At 37.5% G+C, this 14,336-nt stretch overlaps 1 protein-coding gene across 6 annotated transcripts in view; it reads left to right on the top strand.

Moving 5' to 3' along the window:
- Positions 1-14,336, top strand: part of BABAM2 (BRISC and BRCA1 A complex member 2) — a 393,896-nt gene that overhangs the window by 36,232 nt on the left and 343,328 nt on the right. For all 6 annotated transcript variants that reach the window (XM_042933377.1, XM_042933374.1, XM_042933375.1 and 3 more), the window contains one exon: positions 2,410-2,486. Coding sequence is in view for 5 of the 6 variants with exons in the window: in XM_042933374.1 (XP_042789308.1) it covers positions 2,410-2,486 (77 nt within the window). In the remaining variant the exon portion in view is untranslated. The remainder of the gene's footprint in view (positions 1-2,409; positions 2,487-14,336) is intronic.

Genomic DNA, 14,336 nt, shown 5'->3' with positions numbered 1-14,336 from the left:
GTGATCTCTTAAAAAGCATAGAATCAGATAATATTACTCTTCTTAAAACCCTCCTGTGAGCTTGGAATAAAACCTGAATTAATTGCCACCACCTACAAGGCTCTGCGCGATCTGTCCCTTGCTTACCCCTGTCCTAATCTTTCTCTGTTCTCTCCCTCATTCACTCTGCTCTAGCTGCATCGCCCAGACATATCAAGATTTCTTCCCCCAGATATATGCAGCTCGTTCCTGCCTTCACGCCTTTGCACCAGCTGCTTCCCCTGCCTGGAGTGCTCTGCCCCAGAACTCGCCTGGGTAGGCCCTAAGCCCGTGGTGTCCTGCAGGTTTCGGATTTCACCTCCTCCGAGGTCTTCCCCAGTCTTCCGTGTAATGTAGCCCCCATTTCGCTGCCACGCTACTTTATTTCCTTCATAACATGTAGCAGTTTCGAACCATTTTTATATCTTCCTCTCTTGTTTATCGCTTCTTTTTCTTTTGCCAGAATTTTAAGTTCCATGGGACCGTAGATCTTGTCTGTCTTGTCCACCCTGTATTCCTAACACACAGAACAATGCTCAGTAAATCTTACCTAAGTAAAAAAAAAAAAAAAAAATGGGGAGGGAACCACTCAGATGGAGAAATGTGCTTTTTAACACCCTAGGGTGGCTGGAGCCAAGCTGTTCACGTAGGAAGGGAAGAAGGAGGAGGGACAGAGCACAAAGCACTGTTTTAGCCTGAGTTAAAGCATAAAGTAAATAATACAAAATGTGGCCCAACAGTGAATGTAACAATTGAGAAACTAATTTCACGTTGAAGAAGGACTAGTTATTCAGACAATCTAGAATCCGATTAATCCTCAGGATTTCCTGTGCTGTTAATAACTTCAGTTGCTAGGCTATATAAGATAATATAAGATATTTTGATCTAATATAAGATAATTTGATCTTCATGCCTCAAAGAGGCACTTGATTGTGAATGTTCATTATATTTTGTTTTTTATTAAAAAATAATTTTAAGGCATCGTTCATGGAATATGTGCAAGAGAAGAAATTCTTAGTGTTGCTTGTAGGACCATTTCTGTCATTAGATTATATTTTGTAATGCTTTAATTTATGTGTTTTCCATAAGTTTTCAAATAACTGCTGTGCTATGGTCTAGAAAAGATTGTACTATAAGGGAAATATTTTAGTACCTTTAATAAAATATGCCCTGGAGATTTTTTTTTAAATTGAACAGTAAAGGAAAATGTGTTCTTAAAACCTATAAGAAATTAAAATCGTTTTACTCTGCAATTACTAGTTCAGCTTTGTTGTTTAGTTTATAAACTGTTGTTTTTTGTTGTCCCCTGAAGATAAGAGGAGAAATCAACCTAGTGATTTATGATTAAATACATCTGCGTTAAGCTTTCTGTCTGGTTCTTTTCTCTTTTTACATTTTGGGAAAAAGTTATGGTAAATCTAATATGAGATCTGAGTTAGCTTTTTTAGAGTCCACTTTTCTCAAATTTATTTTCAAATGACTGTTGCCTTCAAAGTGGCCATCCAGGGAAGTTGTACATTTATTCCAACAATGCTTCCATTCCTTAAAATAACTCTTTTCAGAGACGCTTCATAGTCAGTTTTGGAATTATGAAAGAAGCTTGGCATTTTTTGCTTTATTTTATAATTGAAAAACCTCAACTTTTAGAACTAAATGAAGACATATAATTTCCTCAGTTGACTTTGTATTAATATTAATTAATGAAGCCAGTGCTGCTGTCATGCAGTTGAAGTTATGACTTGTGAGACCATGAACGATATCTTGTAAATTTGTTTAAAGAACAAAGAACATTGAAAAGAAACCAAACACCTGAGTGACCAGTTCACCTCCTTTTAAATTTACACTTTATCTGAAACTGAGGGCAGTGCCTTGTGCCCCTCTGCAGAGGGAAGACAAGGGGGTGCCAAATCGAGAGGAAGCACCTCCCCTTTGGGGAGAAAGAGGAAATGACCTGGTGTCAGGAAAAAAGGCCAAAGTGGGCTCTTTTTAGTACTGAGTGAAAGCTAAGAGTCTATATTTAAAATCTGCCCCTAAAACTACTCTTCTTTTACAATTCTTGGCATCAAAGAGTACAGACCTGTTTTGGAAGATACACCTACTTTGAAAGCCCAGATACACGTATTTGAGAGGAGTAGCTGGAGCTTTGTTGGTGTTTGTTGTTAGAAGGCATTTAAGTTCTATTGTGAGATAAACGGATCATGTGTTTCAGGGCATGTCTTAATGTCTTGGCCTCTGTGACCATCAAGGGCTTTTATTTTGTTTTATAAGCCAGTGCTTTAATCTTTTATCTATAAAGATCACTTTTTTATTTACTTTATTAAATATCATAAACATGTGGGTTTTTTATAAAAAAAAAATCTTTTCTTATCTTTCTTTTTTTTTTTTCTAAAGCTGCACATCATTGACTCCTGGACCTAACTGTGACCGATTTAAACTGCACATACCATATGCTGGAGAGACATTAAAATGTAAGTAAATGATGACTATTTTATTGAAAATGTACATTACAGTGCTAGTTATCAGACTTTGTGCTTCAGTTTTTATTTCTGGCTATTAGGTATTATCACTAGGATTTACCACTTAAAAAAAATTTTTTTTAATGTTTATTATTTATTTTTGAGAGACGAAGAGACAGTGTGAGCAGGGGAGGGGCAGAGAGAGAGGGAGACACAATCCAAAGCAGGCTCCAGGCTCTGAGCTGTCAGCACAGAGCCCGATGCGGGGCTTGAACTCACGAGCTGTTGAGATCACGACCTGAGCCGAAGTTGGATGCTTAACTGACTGAGCCACCCAGGCACTCCTAGGATTTACCACTTTTAAAAAATTTGTCTTTTGGGGCTCCTGGGTGGCTCAGTCGGTTAAGCAGCCGACTTCGGGTCAGGTCATGATCTCGCGGTCCATGAGTTCGAGCCCCGCATTGGGCTCTGTGCTGACAGCTCGGAGCCCAGAGCCTGTTTCAGATTCTGTGTCTCCCTCTCTCTCTGACCCTCCCCCGTTCATGCTCTGTCTCTCTCTGTCTCAAAAATAAATAAACGTTAAAAAAAAAAATTAAAAAAAAAATTTGTCTTTTAATTTGAGTTCTATTCAAAGTAAGGCAGTTGGCAGGGAATAAGCGGTGGTCAAATAGGCATACACTGAAATTCTTAGTTTTTAGGCCTGTGCAGTAGTTCTTGCATTTTTTTTCCCTCTACTGACAGATCTTATGTAATTTGTCAACAAAGAGAGTCCATTGCTTTAAAATACCTGACTATTTAGAAACAGCTTTTAGGTAGGAGCTTCTAACTCCCTTCTGGAACTATTGCTGCCAAGAACCAACTCCTGATTGCCACCTGAGCAGAAGAGTCTTCCCTCAGAGACTCTTGGCATAGATTAGGATTGTCAACAGGTTACCTCTTTTATAGCAAGGGTTGGAAATGCAAATGGCAACCGTGGCCAGACTAGTCACAGAAATGAGGGGGACAGGCTAGGTGTGACAATTGGGCACACCTACCGTCTTGAGGGGACTGCCTCTGTTGAGAGGTGGAAATCTGAACTTTTATATAAATTCTTTCATTTTAGGGTCCCAACTACTTTTTCAAAAATTAGAAACATAGTGTGGGCCAACATAAAGTGGGTCAAACCAAATGTGTGTGGGGCCTGGCTCGAGCTCTTCGACCACTGATTTGTGATCTTGATGAAGAGCAGTCAAGACCTACTGTTGGGTTTAGTCCACCGTCTACATCTGCCTACATTGTATCAGCCCTTCTCTGCTGTTATTACCAGTGCTGACGCTCTAGTGCAGCATGGAAATGATGGTGGCTTTGGTGGGTTAGTCCCAATCTCATCAGGAATTTTCTCTCTGGAGCCTATTCTTGTGGCAAAGAAGGTATTGAAGTCTCTCTGGTCTTGAACAGAGGAATAAGGAACATAAATGTTAAAGATGGGACAGATGAATAAATAGTGCCTTTCATGTGGACTATTTATTTATTTATTTATTTATTTTTATGAAATTTATTGTCAGATTGGTTTCCATACAACACCCAGTGCTCATCCCAACAGGTGCCCTCCTCAGTGCCCATCACCCACCCTCCCCTCCCTCCCACCCCCCATCAACCCTCAGTTTGTTCTCAGTTTTTAAGAGTCTCTTATGTTTTGGCTTCCTCCCTCTCTAACTTTTTTTTTCCCTCCCCTCCCTCATGGTCTTCTGTTAAGTTTCTCAGGATTGTGGACTCTTTTTAAATTATAGGCCACCAGGGGCTACATCTTAATATTCTGTAGCATCACAAATGCAACATTAAGCAAAAAATATAGGACATGCTGACTTGTTAACCTGGCGTTACTATTAGATCATTCTCTGGAAACCATTAAAATACATAAGAATTTCACCTGCTTGAGGTAGTGGGACATTCTAGATTGTTTCTGAAAAAATTATTAACTAAATTTAGAAGAAATGATCCAACTAAATCATTCACGTGGCTAAAAATGTAAAAAAGTCCAGAAATTTTTTACACGTGAAAGCTGTAGTCCTCTGTTAGGTTTCTTCCCAAGCCCGGTCCTGTTTCCCGAGGGAGTCACATTTTTTTTTGTAAAACTGTTTCAGTATGTAGTTCTTCTGGGGCTGCTCTCCATATGTCTAAATAATGTTTATGCCTCTGTTTCTTGACATCAATTGTAGATATTATTATCTTTTAACTCTCTGCTCTGATACATAAAGCATTGGCCTGTCTTCATTGAACTCTGTGTCTTTCTTCTTTCTTCCTCTTCAGTGCAATTATATCGCCACGATTGGTTCCTGTGTTGGTTACTCTGTAGCTTGAACGTTTTTCCTTTTTTTCTTAAGGACCACTGTCAGCATTGTATGGCACAGCTAAACGAACAGCTCCTAAAACATTCGTGGCACGTGCCTGGCACGCAGTTAGCATCTCTGCGCACTCGTGACAGCTACTTGGTATACTTTTATTTACTTTCCCCTTAACCATAGAGAGTGCCTTTTGGCTCCCCACTTTGTGAGATGAAGGTATTAGCTCCCGCCCTTCCCTCCATGCCTCTTCTTTCACCTCCCAAGTTTTGTATTCTTTTCCTTTTGCATCGTCAAAATTAATAACTTATCGTTTGTTCTAAACCTAGAGTTGTCTTCTGTGCTTCGTTTATAAATCGCTTGAATGCTCCTGTACAGTTATCTCTATGGGATTTGCCTGTAGCCTTCTCTTCCTTTTTCTGTAGCCTGTGTATTGAAAATTCTCTGTTTTGGTAGAATTAAAACATAATTGCTGGAACACAGTAAAATACCTTGCTTAGATTCCACTTCTCTCTCTGCTCTCCTCCCTTTCCTGTAGCCCTTCCTGATCAGTTTTATTTACCATAGTCATAACTAGGTATCTTAATTTCGAAGAGCTCTCCCTTGCTTTTGCTTTCTGTTCCTCTTTCACAACATTTTGTTTTTATTTTATGAATATGGTATCTTGAAAGCTTTCAAAGAACGTGGATTTTTAAAAAAGCTTTCTTAATTATTTTAATTTTCCCCAGGGATTGTATTTTTGTTTGTTTATCATCTTTTCCCCTCTTTACTATTCTGGAGTCTTTCCTTAAACAGATGGGTTTCAGTTATCTATGTATGTTTATGACAGACAATAAAACATTGAATAGGACTTCTTTATGGGTAAACCGAGCTTACTGAGTGGTGGATTAATCATGGACGAGCTGTTAGGATGAGGAACTCCTATGTGTCACATTATGGAGTTCAGCTGTTCTGGCTCTCCCCCAAATTGTCCTATTTTTTTTAGCAAATCCCCTATCTTTTTTCAAGGGGGCATACACATCTGGCCACCATACCAGTTTTGGGGGATGGGTATCATAGACTCTTCCTCATGGAGCTTGTAGTTAATTTCCCCATCCTTAGCCCCAGTTTTCATTTTTCCCTTTCCTCACTCTGGATGACTACAAGTTTTTATGGGTCCACCAGGACAGAGGGCTTCCCTCTCAGCAGTAGCCTCTTCCTCACATTCCTGCAGCCAAAGCTTTCTCTGCCCTGTCTCATCAGTTTCTACTCTTCCATTTGCATTCTGCCTTCTAGGAATTTGCGGAAATTGCTCATCTACTGATTGCTATTCTCTTCCCTTCCTCTTCACTTAATGTTGTTTTGAATTCTTATTTTCTGTGTTTCATTATCGTTTAATGGAAGGGTGGGTCTTAGGAGGGAGAAGAAATAAATGTGCGTTGGTTAGTCCACACCCTTTTTGCCAAAAATGATGGAACCTCACAAAGATCTTACTAGCTGTATGAGTTTATGCTGGAAAGCATTTACTAATCTATACCCTTTCATTACTATAAGATTTTCCCAGGGAATCTCTTATAATACTGATGATTAGGGTATTTGCCTGGAATACCCCATATAAGTTAATTATGTCCTCTTAAGCTACTGCTCTATATAATTATTATGTACTAGGGACTTAATTTAGGCTGTAGAATGCTCTGTAATGAATAAAAAATGAACTTTGTATATTGAGGTTCTTCCACATTAAGGTGAGTCAAGGTTCTAGCCTGAAACAGCCCACAGCCAAATAAAAGGAAAAGACAATTGATAACGAACTACGTTTATAAAAGTTCATTGAATTTGAAGAATGAGCTTTTTTTTTTCTTCTGAAATTCTTGACATTATTTAGGAAGGCTTTCTGAAGGATGTTGGTCTTATGATCAAGCTAATGTTAGAATCCCTTGCTTTAAAAAAATTATCTGGTAAACTTGAAAAGTGGCATACACTTTGAGGTACCGCAGTGTTTCAGCATGGAAGCCAAACTACAAACCTTTTAAAACTTCCAGATGGAAATTGTTTTTTGATAGCTGTTGAAAATGTGATAGAATTGTCAAAAATAAATCAACTACATAAATTATGAAACATAAGCCACTGTTCTCCTGACAGTACAAAAATGGAAAAATTTACACGAAGAAAATCAAAACAAACCTTTTGAGATAGTTAAAACTTAAGTGATGATCAGCAGAACCATCTTTACTGGACTGGTGTTTTGTAAATCTCCCCACATAAATTTGTTCATGTCAGTGATTACATAGCAAGGTTATTTTACTTTCCTTAGTTTGTATAATATTTAGGCTATAGTTAAAGTGTCTTTCTACAAAACAGATGAACATAGGGGAAGTGAAGGAAAAATAAGATAAAAACAGGGAGGGAGGCAAACCATAAGAGACTTTTAAATACAGGGAACAAACTGAGGGTTGCTGGAGGGGATGTGGGTGGGACGATGGGCTAGATGGGTGATGGGCATTAAGGAGGGCACTTGTTGGGATGAGCACTGGGTGTTGTATGTAAGTGATGAATCATTGGGTTCTACTCCTGAAATTAATACTATGCTGTATGTTAACTAACTTGAATTTAAATAAATAAATTTAAAAAAATGAAAAAAGTATCTTTCTTTGTGACTATACTTACTTTAAAATTACAGTATTCCAAAATTAATTGTTTCTAGCTTTTTTTTTTTTATATATATAAATGTTTCTGAGAGAAGTTTGTTGAGACATGATGTGTTGGTAGAAGTAGTAATGTAGAACACTTAGATATTTTATTAACCTCGATAATTAGTATAGGTTTATTCTGTGTGCTTTGAAGTTCATGGAAATAGATAATTTACTGTATCAACCAAATTTATTGTAAAAGAATAAATCATTCAAAGCAAATCATGAATTTGCAAAGAATCTTTTTCCCTCTTGGAGAACACTAAGATTTTGCATTGCTTTAAAATTAATGTTACACTCCGTTTTCTTTTCTTTCTTTCTTTTTTTTTTTTTAACTCCTTCATTTTACTTTTAAAAAACCTGGCAAGGCCAAACACTTCCTACATATGTTTTTACTCCATCCATTTTTGTAACCTCAAATATATTATATCCAAGATCAGTAAGGTCATAGTGGTTAGTTATCACAAGACCTGTGATTGAGTTCCACATTCTACAACCAACACAGTGTTCATCTTTACATAATTAGCTATTATTCTGTACAACCAATATTTTAACAAAAGTAGTTTTCTAAAACAAATACATACCACTGAAGAGTTACATAGTTTAACAGTCCTTGGAAAATAACTGTCATTGCAAACAGAAAAGCTCTTTGCCTTGTTGGGGAAACAGACCCAGAATGAAACTTAATTTCGTGGTAGCAAGAGATGAATAAGTATAGATTTAAATTATATTCTGTGGTAACTACTAAATAAATATTGTTTAACTCATACCTTTATCTTTCTAAGCACAGGGTAATGTCTAACCCAGGGCTTTACAGTCTCAAAGCCATTTGTGTAAACAACTTTATCTGAAGTTTCTCATTAAATCCTATTGAAAACTTGCGGTGGGTGGTTTCAAGAATAATTTTAACCAAGGCCGACTCGAGGTATTTGGAGCTTATAGTGATTTTATTTCATAACTTTAAATTCAATGAAGTTAGAGATGGACACTGCGTTGTTTATTAAATGATGTCTCCAGGCCCCAGCATGGTAAAGATACTCAGTTCAATATTTGTTGAAGGAATGGAGTAAATGCATGCATGTGGGAATTAATGAAGCTTAACGTTCAGATTTTTATTGGTTGAAGTATCATGTTATAAAGAATGTGGCGTTCTGTCATTTGTATCTGCCTTTGCCAAAAGAAACTCAGTCTTTAGAAGTTATTGATTATACAAGGAATTTTTAAATTGGAACAGTGCTGTTAACAATTCAGAAAAAAGCGAGGATCATAGAATACTCTGTAGATTTGGAGTCTGTATCAATTTTGTCTTTATATATTTCACTTTGTCCTCAAAGTAGATTAATGAAAAAAGCATGTAACTCAAATTTATATTTCAGAATATTTTATATATTAGAAAACAGTTATTCTATAAATGTTCCCTCTGTGAACAAAGGAAACTGTGCAGTTAATGATAATGAAAGACAAGGGAGAGGACATATTTCTCCCACGAATTCGTGCATTGATTCCTACAGACTTACCCACATTCAAAATTAAATCACTGAAATAAAAAAGACCAGAAGATGACAGTACATTAGGAGTGGTGTTCTTGTTTCTTCAGCTCTTTTAATGTGAAGAGACAACCGTTGGTCAGTGCAAGAATTGCCAATTTGTGAAAGATTCTCCTGCAAGATCTCAAAAGATGTCTGAATTAAAGAGAAGTCCTTGAATTTCACGATGGTAGAAGAGACAACCGGTACTTACTCGAACAGGATTGGAAAAGTGAATCTTCAGTGATCGAGACTGATTTACATAAAATACAGGTTAAGGGCTAGGATGATGCCACTAAACTGAGTGAAAATCTACCAATTATAACAAAACTCAGAGGAAGATTGATGAGCTTCCTATAAACACATATTTGTAAATATAGCAGCTCTAGTCACTGTGTTTAACACTCTTGAAGAAATTACTGTGTTTGTGTTTTTGTGGACCCAATGAATAGGGCAGGGAGGGAGGCTGTTTTGCTATTTTATTTCCTTTCCCTAGCTTATTGCCTGGCATTTAGAAGGACTCCTTTAATAGATGTTAGTGGAATGCATTAACTGTGTTCGTTCTTTGGATCTGGCCATGGTGAGGTTTGATGAAGAAGTGAGAGAACTTTGAAGTATTCTCACTTTTACAAGTTCTTTGAATGGCACTACTTATGTAACTATATAAAGAGATTATTTAAAAAAAAAATTTTTTTTTAATGTTTATTTATTTTTGAGACAGAGAGAGACAGAGCATGAACGGGGGAGGGGCAGAGAGAGAGGGAGACACAGAATCCGAAACAGGCTCCAGGCTCTGAGCTGTCAGCACAGAGCCCGACGCGGGGCTCGAACTCACGGACCGTGAGATCATGACCTGAGCCGAAGTTGGACGCTTAACCGACCAAGCCACCCAGGCGCCCCATATAAAGAGAATATTGAAACGTTTTAAGTATATTGAGCAAGTCTGTGGCCAGTACCAAACTGTTTGCTAGCATTGGTTTCAAATTTGAAATTATCTTTTGTTTAAAATTTGTATTTTTCATACTAACAATTTTTTCTTAATCAGGGACTGTTTGCTTATAAGAAACCCATTGAAAGAAACATAAAGAGGGTGTTTGTCTTTATGAGGAATTAAATGAATTCCATGGTGCCCAAGGGCAGGAAGCACAGCCCAGGCCTCAGAGGGGCTGGAACTGGGACTGGCAGGAGGTGGACACTATAGACTCAGTCGGCATTTGTCCTTGTCTGTCTGTCTGTCTCTCCTGCAACACGCTCTGTTGTCACTTGATTCCCATTATTGTTTTTCCCAAGATTTCTCTGTTTCTCCTCACATCGAGTGGAATGGGCTGAGCCCCCTGTGTGGTAACTCAGTTCAGGGCCACCAGAGACAGCCTATGGTCTTTGAGTCTAAATTCCTGGGAGAGAAGGTTTGATTGGCAGCTTGGACTGGGTGCCCACTCCTGATCCAGTGGTTTGGCCAAGAGTTTTGGGTGATGGTTACCAGGGGACAGTTTTAGCACAAGGGAAGCATGAGCTGGGCAGGTACCCTGAGAGGCATCAATTACATTGTTACAGGAATTCTTTCTAAAGAGGTTCCAAATGAAACTATAGACATTTGCCGTTTGTCTTTAACAATCGGAGCAATACAGTTGTTTATCATTTGAGAGGAATGATGAACTTTTCAAAGCCGTTTGCAACAGAGTGAAGAAGTCATGCCAAAAAATTACCCCCAAAGGTTTTGAACTGGAAAGACTTTCCTAGAGGAAAATCCTTATTTTCAGAGGAGAAAGTGAAAAAAAAGATTTTGATTTGGATACTCCATTCTCTCCCATGTCCTCAGAGGAACATTGTAAAATTACTGTTCATTTCCAAGGCTTTCATACGACATCACTGAATTTAAATTTGTATTTTTTGGGGAATGATTGCAATGAAATGAAACCAACCTTAGAACTGCTCTTTCAATGGAATGTTTTATTAAACAGTGGTGAAACATATACAAAGATTTTTGCAGACACGTTGCAAATAGTGTTCCAGAACTTCTACTTTACTGGATCTTGAAACTCAACTTCATTTTTGATTCCATCCCTTTAAGTGACTTGCGTGTGCGTGCATTTACACAGTACTTCTTGCACTGCAGGTCTGTTACATACTGTTTTGTAGCCAGCTGCATTGTAAACTCAGAATGCTCTTTTTTTCCTGTTCTTCATCCTGTAAGATCTTTCTTATGCAGCACTGTGTAGAGACACTCTGGGTCCTGACACTGATGGCTGTCAAACAGAAACTAAACACCAGAGACATAGCACCCGAAGGTCCCAGCGGTGTTGTGGCGAATGTTGCACCAGCTGAGAAAGATATTTAGGTCCTGTTGATTTAATCTTATCTGTAAGAATTTTGCACTTTGTTTGGTTTGTTACTATACCTTGTATTTTGAATTTTTACCAGGAGGTCCAGAAGCTGGCTGCAGTGGCTATAGCTGTTGGCCCTTTTGTTGGGATGGCAGTGTGATTTCTTTCTTACGTTGTTTTTTTTTTTTTTCTTTTTAAGTTTATTTATTTATTTTGAGTGTGTGCGTGAGCGTGAGAGAGAAAGAGAGAGAGAGAGAGAGAGAGAGAGAGAGCGAGCAGGGGAGGGGCAGAGAGAGGGAGAGAGAGAGAGAATCCCAAGCAGCATACAGCCTGCCTTGGGGCTTGAACCCACGAACTGAGATCATGACCTGAGCCGAAACCAAGAGTTGGATGCCTAACCGACCGAGCCACCCAGGCATCTGTTTTTCTTACACTGTCAAAAATAATCGGTTTGGAAAATGTTAACCGAGTAATCTTTCTGTGTTAACCCTGTCCTCCTCCCCTACAGTATTTTAGTGACTGAATCCCTCAGCCTGGCATTCAAGACTGTCAACAGCCTGCCATTACCGCCTCTCTGTACCCCCTTGTTGGAGCTCAGCTGACAGCAATCCAAGTCAAAAGCCTACACGACCAATTTGTTCGTTGAACTTCTCAAATACCCCACCTTTCCAGTTTCAGCTTTTGTTCACACAGTTTAGTTTGGCTTTAGTAGGATGGACCAAGGAAATAATAAAGCATCCTGACTGTTTTTGTGGCATATTTGGTTCTTCATTGGCACTCACAAATCTGCCACTCTACTGGATGTGCTGTCTAGGAGTTTCCTTGGCCAGCTCTCTTCTTGCCTCCGAGATCACCTGCAGGGAGAGGAGGCGTTAACCATTTTCATTCTGACTTTTAACAGTTGAGCTAAGTAAAAAGTTGGACACTCTGTCCAGGGACTTAGTATTTTGCATCATGCTGAGGGGCATTATAATTTGCCTTGGTAGCATAGTTCATTTTACTTTTATTTTTATCCTTTTAAAAGATTCATTTACTTAAAGAATATTATTATCTAGCATTCAGGATATTTTTAGAGGCTAATTAAGGAGGCAGGTCACCTTTGATGTAGTGAATGTTCTAAAAGGCAAGTAAGAAGTGCTAATTTTGTGGATTAGACATTATCTCTCCCTTAGATTTTGAGGATTCCTTTGTCCTGGTATTTCGGAACATCTTATTTTCTTGGAATTCATGGAATGTGAGAAAAATTTCTGGTTATAGTTTATTAAAAATAGCTGATAGATAGAATTGCTAAAATAACTTATTGAACATTTATTTTGTAGAGCATTTGTTTTGTGGCTTATTTATATATGTGATGTCATTTAATCACATGGCACCTCTGAGGTGGAAATGTATATTCCTTTTTTAAATATTAACTTTATTGAGGTATAACTTACATATAATAAAATGTGTGCACACTTCAACACATTTTGTCAGTTGTAAACACTCGAGTAACCAAACCATAGTCAAGATACAGAACATTTCCATCCCCCCAAGATATAGAACATTTCATTCCGTCTACAGATCGATCTCCTCCATCACCATCCCCGCAAACCCTGAGCCTTCTCTCTGAAACCATAAACCAGTTGTTCCTGTTTTAGAATTTCATAGAAATGGAATCATATACTATGTAGTTTTTGGTACATGGCTTCTTTCATTAAGCATAATGTTTGGAGATTCATCCATATTTTCCCTTGTATCAGTACTTTGTTTCCTTTATTGCTGCGTAGTATTGCATTGTATCTGTACAAGTGCCACAGTTTTTTGTATACATTCATCTGTTGAGGACATTTGAGTTTCCAGTTTTTGACTGTTATGAATAAAGCTATCACATTTTTGTACATGTCTTTTGTGGAGATATGTCTTGATTTTCTTGGGTACATAACCTAGGAGTGGTGTTGCTGTGTTGTAAGCTAAGTGTATGTTCATAAATAATTACTAAACTGTTTCCCAAAGTGGTTGTACTGTTTTACATTCCTATTAGCAATTTAGGAGCAGTCTAGGTATTCTGTGTTTTTGTCCACACTTGGTATTGTTATTATTTTTAGCTATATTCCTTCTAGTGGATGCGTACTGGTATCTCATTGTGGTTTTAATTTGCATTTTTATATGCTTATTGGCTATCCATATATCTTTTGTTGTGAAATACCTATTCACATCTGTTGCTCAACGTTTTGATTGGATTGTCGGGCTTTTTGTTGAGTTGTAGGTAGTCTTTATATAGCCTAGAAAGAAGTTGTTTGTTGCTTTGTCAATATTTTCTTCCAGTCTGCGGCTTCCCTTTTTCTTTTCTTTTCTTTTCTTTTTTCCCCTTTTTATTTTCTTAATGATGTCTTTCCAAGAACAGAAGTTTTTAACATTGATGAAGTCCAGTTTAACAGTTTTTTCTTTTATAGTTTATGCTTTTGACTTTTTGTTTACGGAATCTTTTCCTACCTGAAGATCTTGAAGATTTTCTTCTAGAAGTTTTCTATTTTTACCTCAGACATTTTGGTCTATGATTTATTTTGAGTTGATTTTGACCACATATATGTTCATTAACCATTTAAGTGTGAGTCTGTTTCTGATTTCATATTGAATTCCACTGATATGTCTATCCTCATGTGACTATAACACCGCCTTTATTACTATAGCTTTAGAGTAAGTCTTTAAATTAGTGTTAAGTCCTACAAACTTAATTTTTCAAAGCTCTTTTGGCTATTCTAGGTCCTTAGTATATTCATAGAAATTTTAGAATCAGCTTGTCAGATGTCTGCAGAAGTCCTGCTTGGAATTGCATTCAATCTGAAGATCAGTTTGTAGAGAATTCACATCTTAATATCACCATTAGGTGAAAATGGTAGCCTCTCCATTATTAGGTCTTCTTTAATTTCTTCCAGTATCTTGTAGTTTTTTTTGTGAACAGGTCTTGACAATTTTTCTTAAATCTACCTCAAAGTATTTCATATTTTTGAGGCTAACTTATAGCATATATAGATTTTTTTTG

Source organism: Panthera leo, chromosome A3, assembly GCF_018350215.1.
Source record: "Panthera leo isolate Ple1 chromosome A3, P.leo_Ple1_pat1.1, whole genome shotgun sequence".
Lineage (NCBI taxonomy): Eukaryota > Metazoa > Chordata > Mammalia > Carnivora > Felidae > Panthera > Panthera leo.
This window is presented reverse-complemented; position numbering and strand designations above follow the sequence as displayed.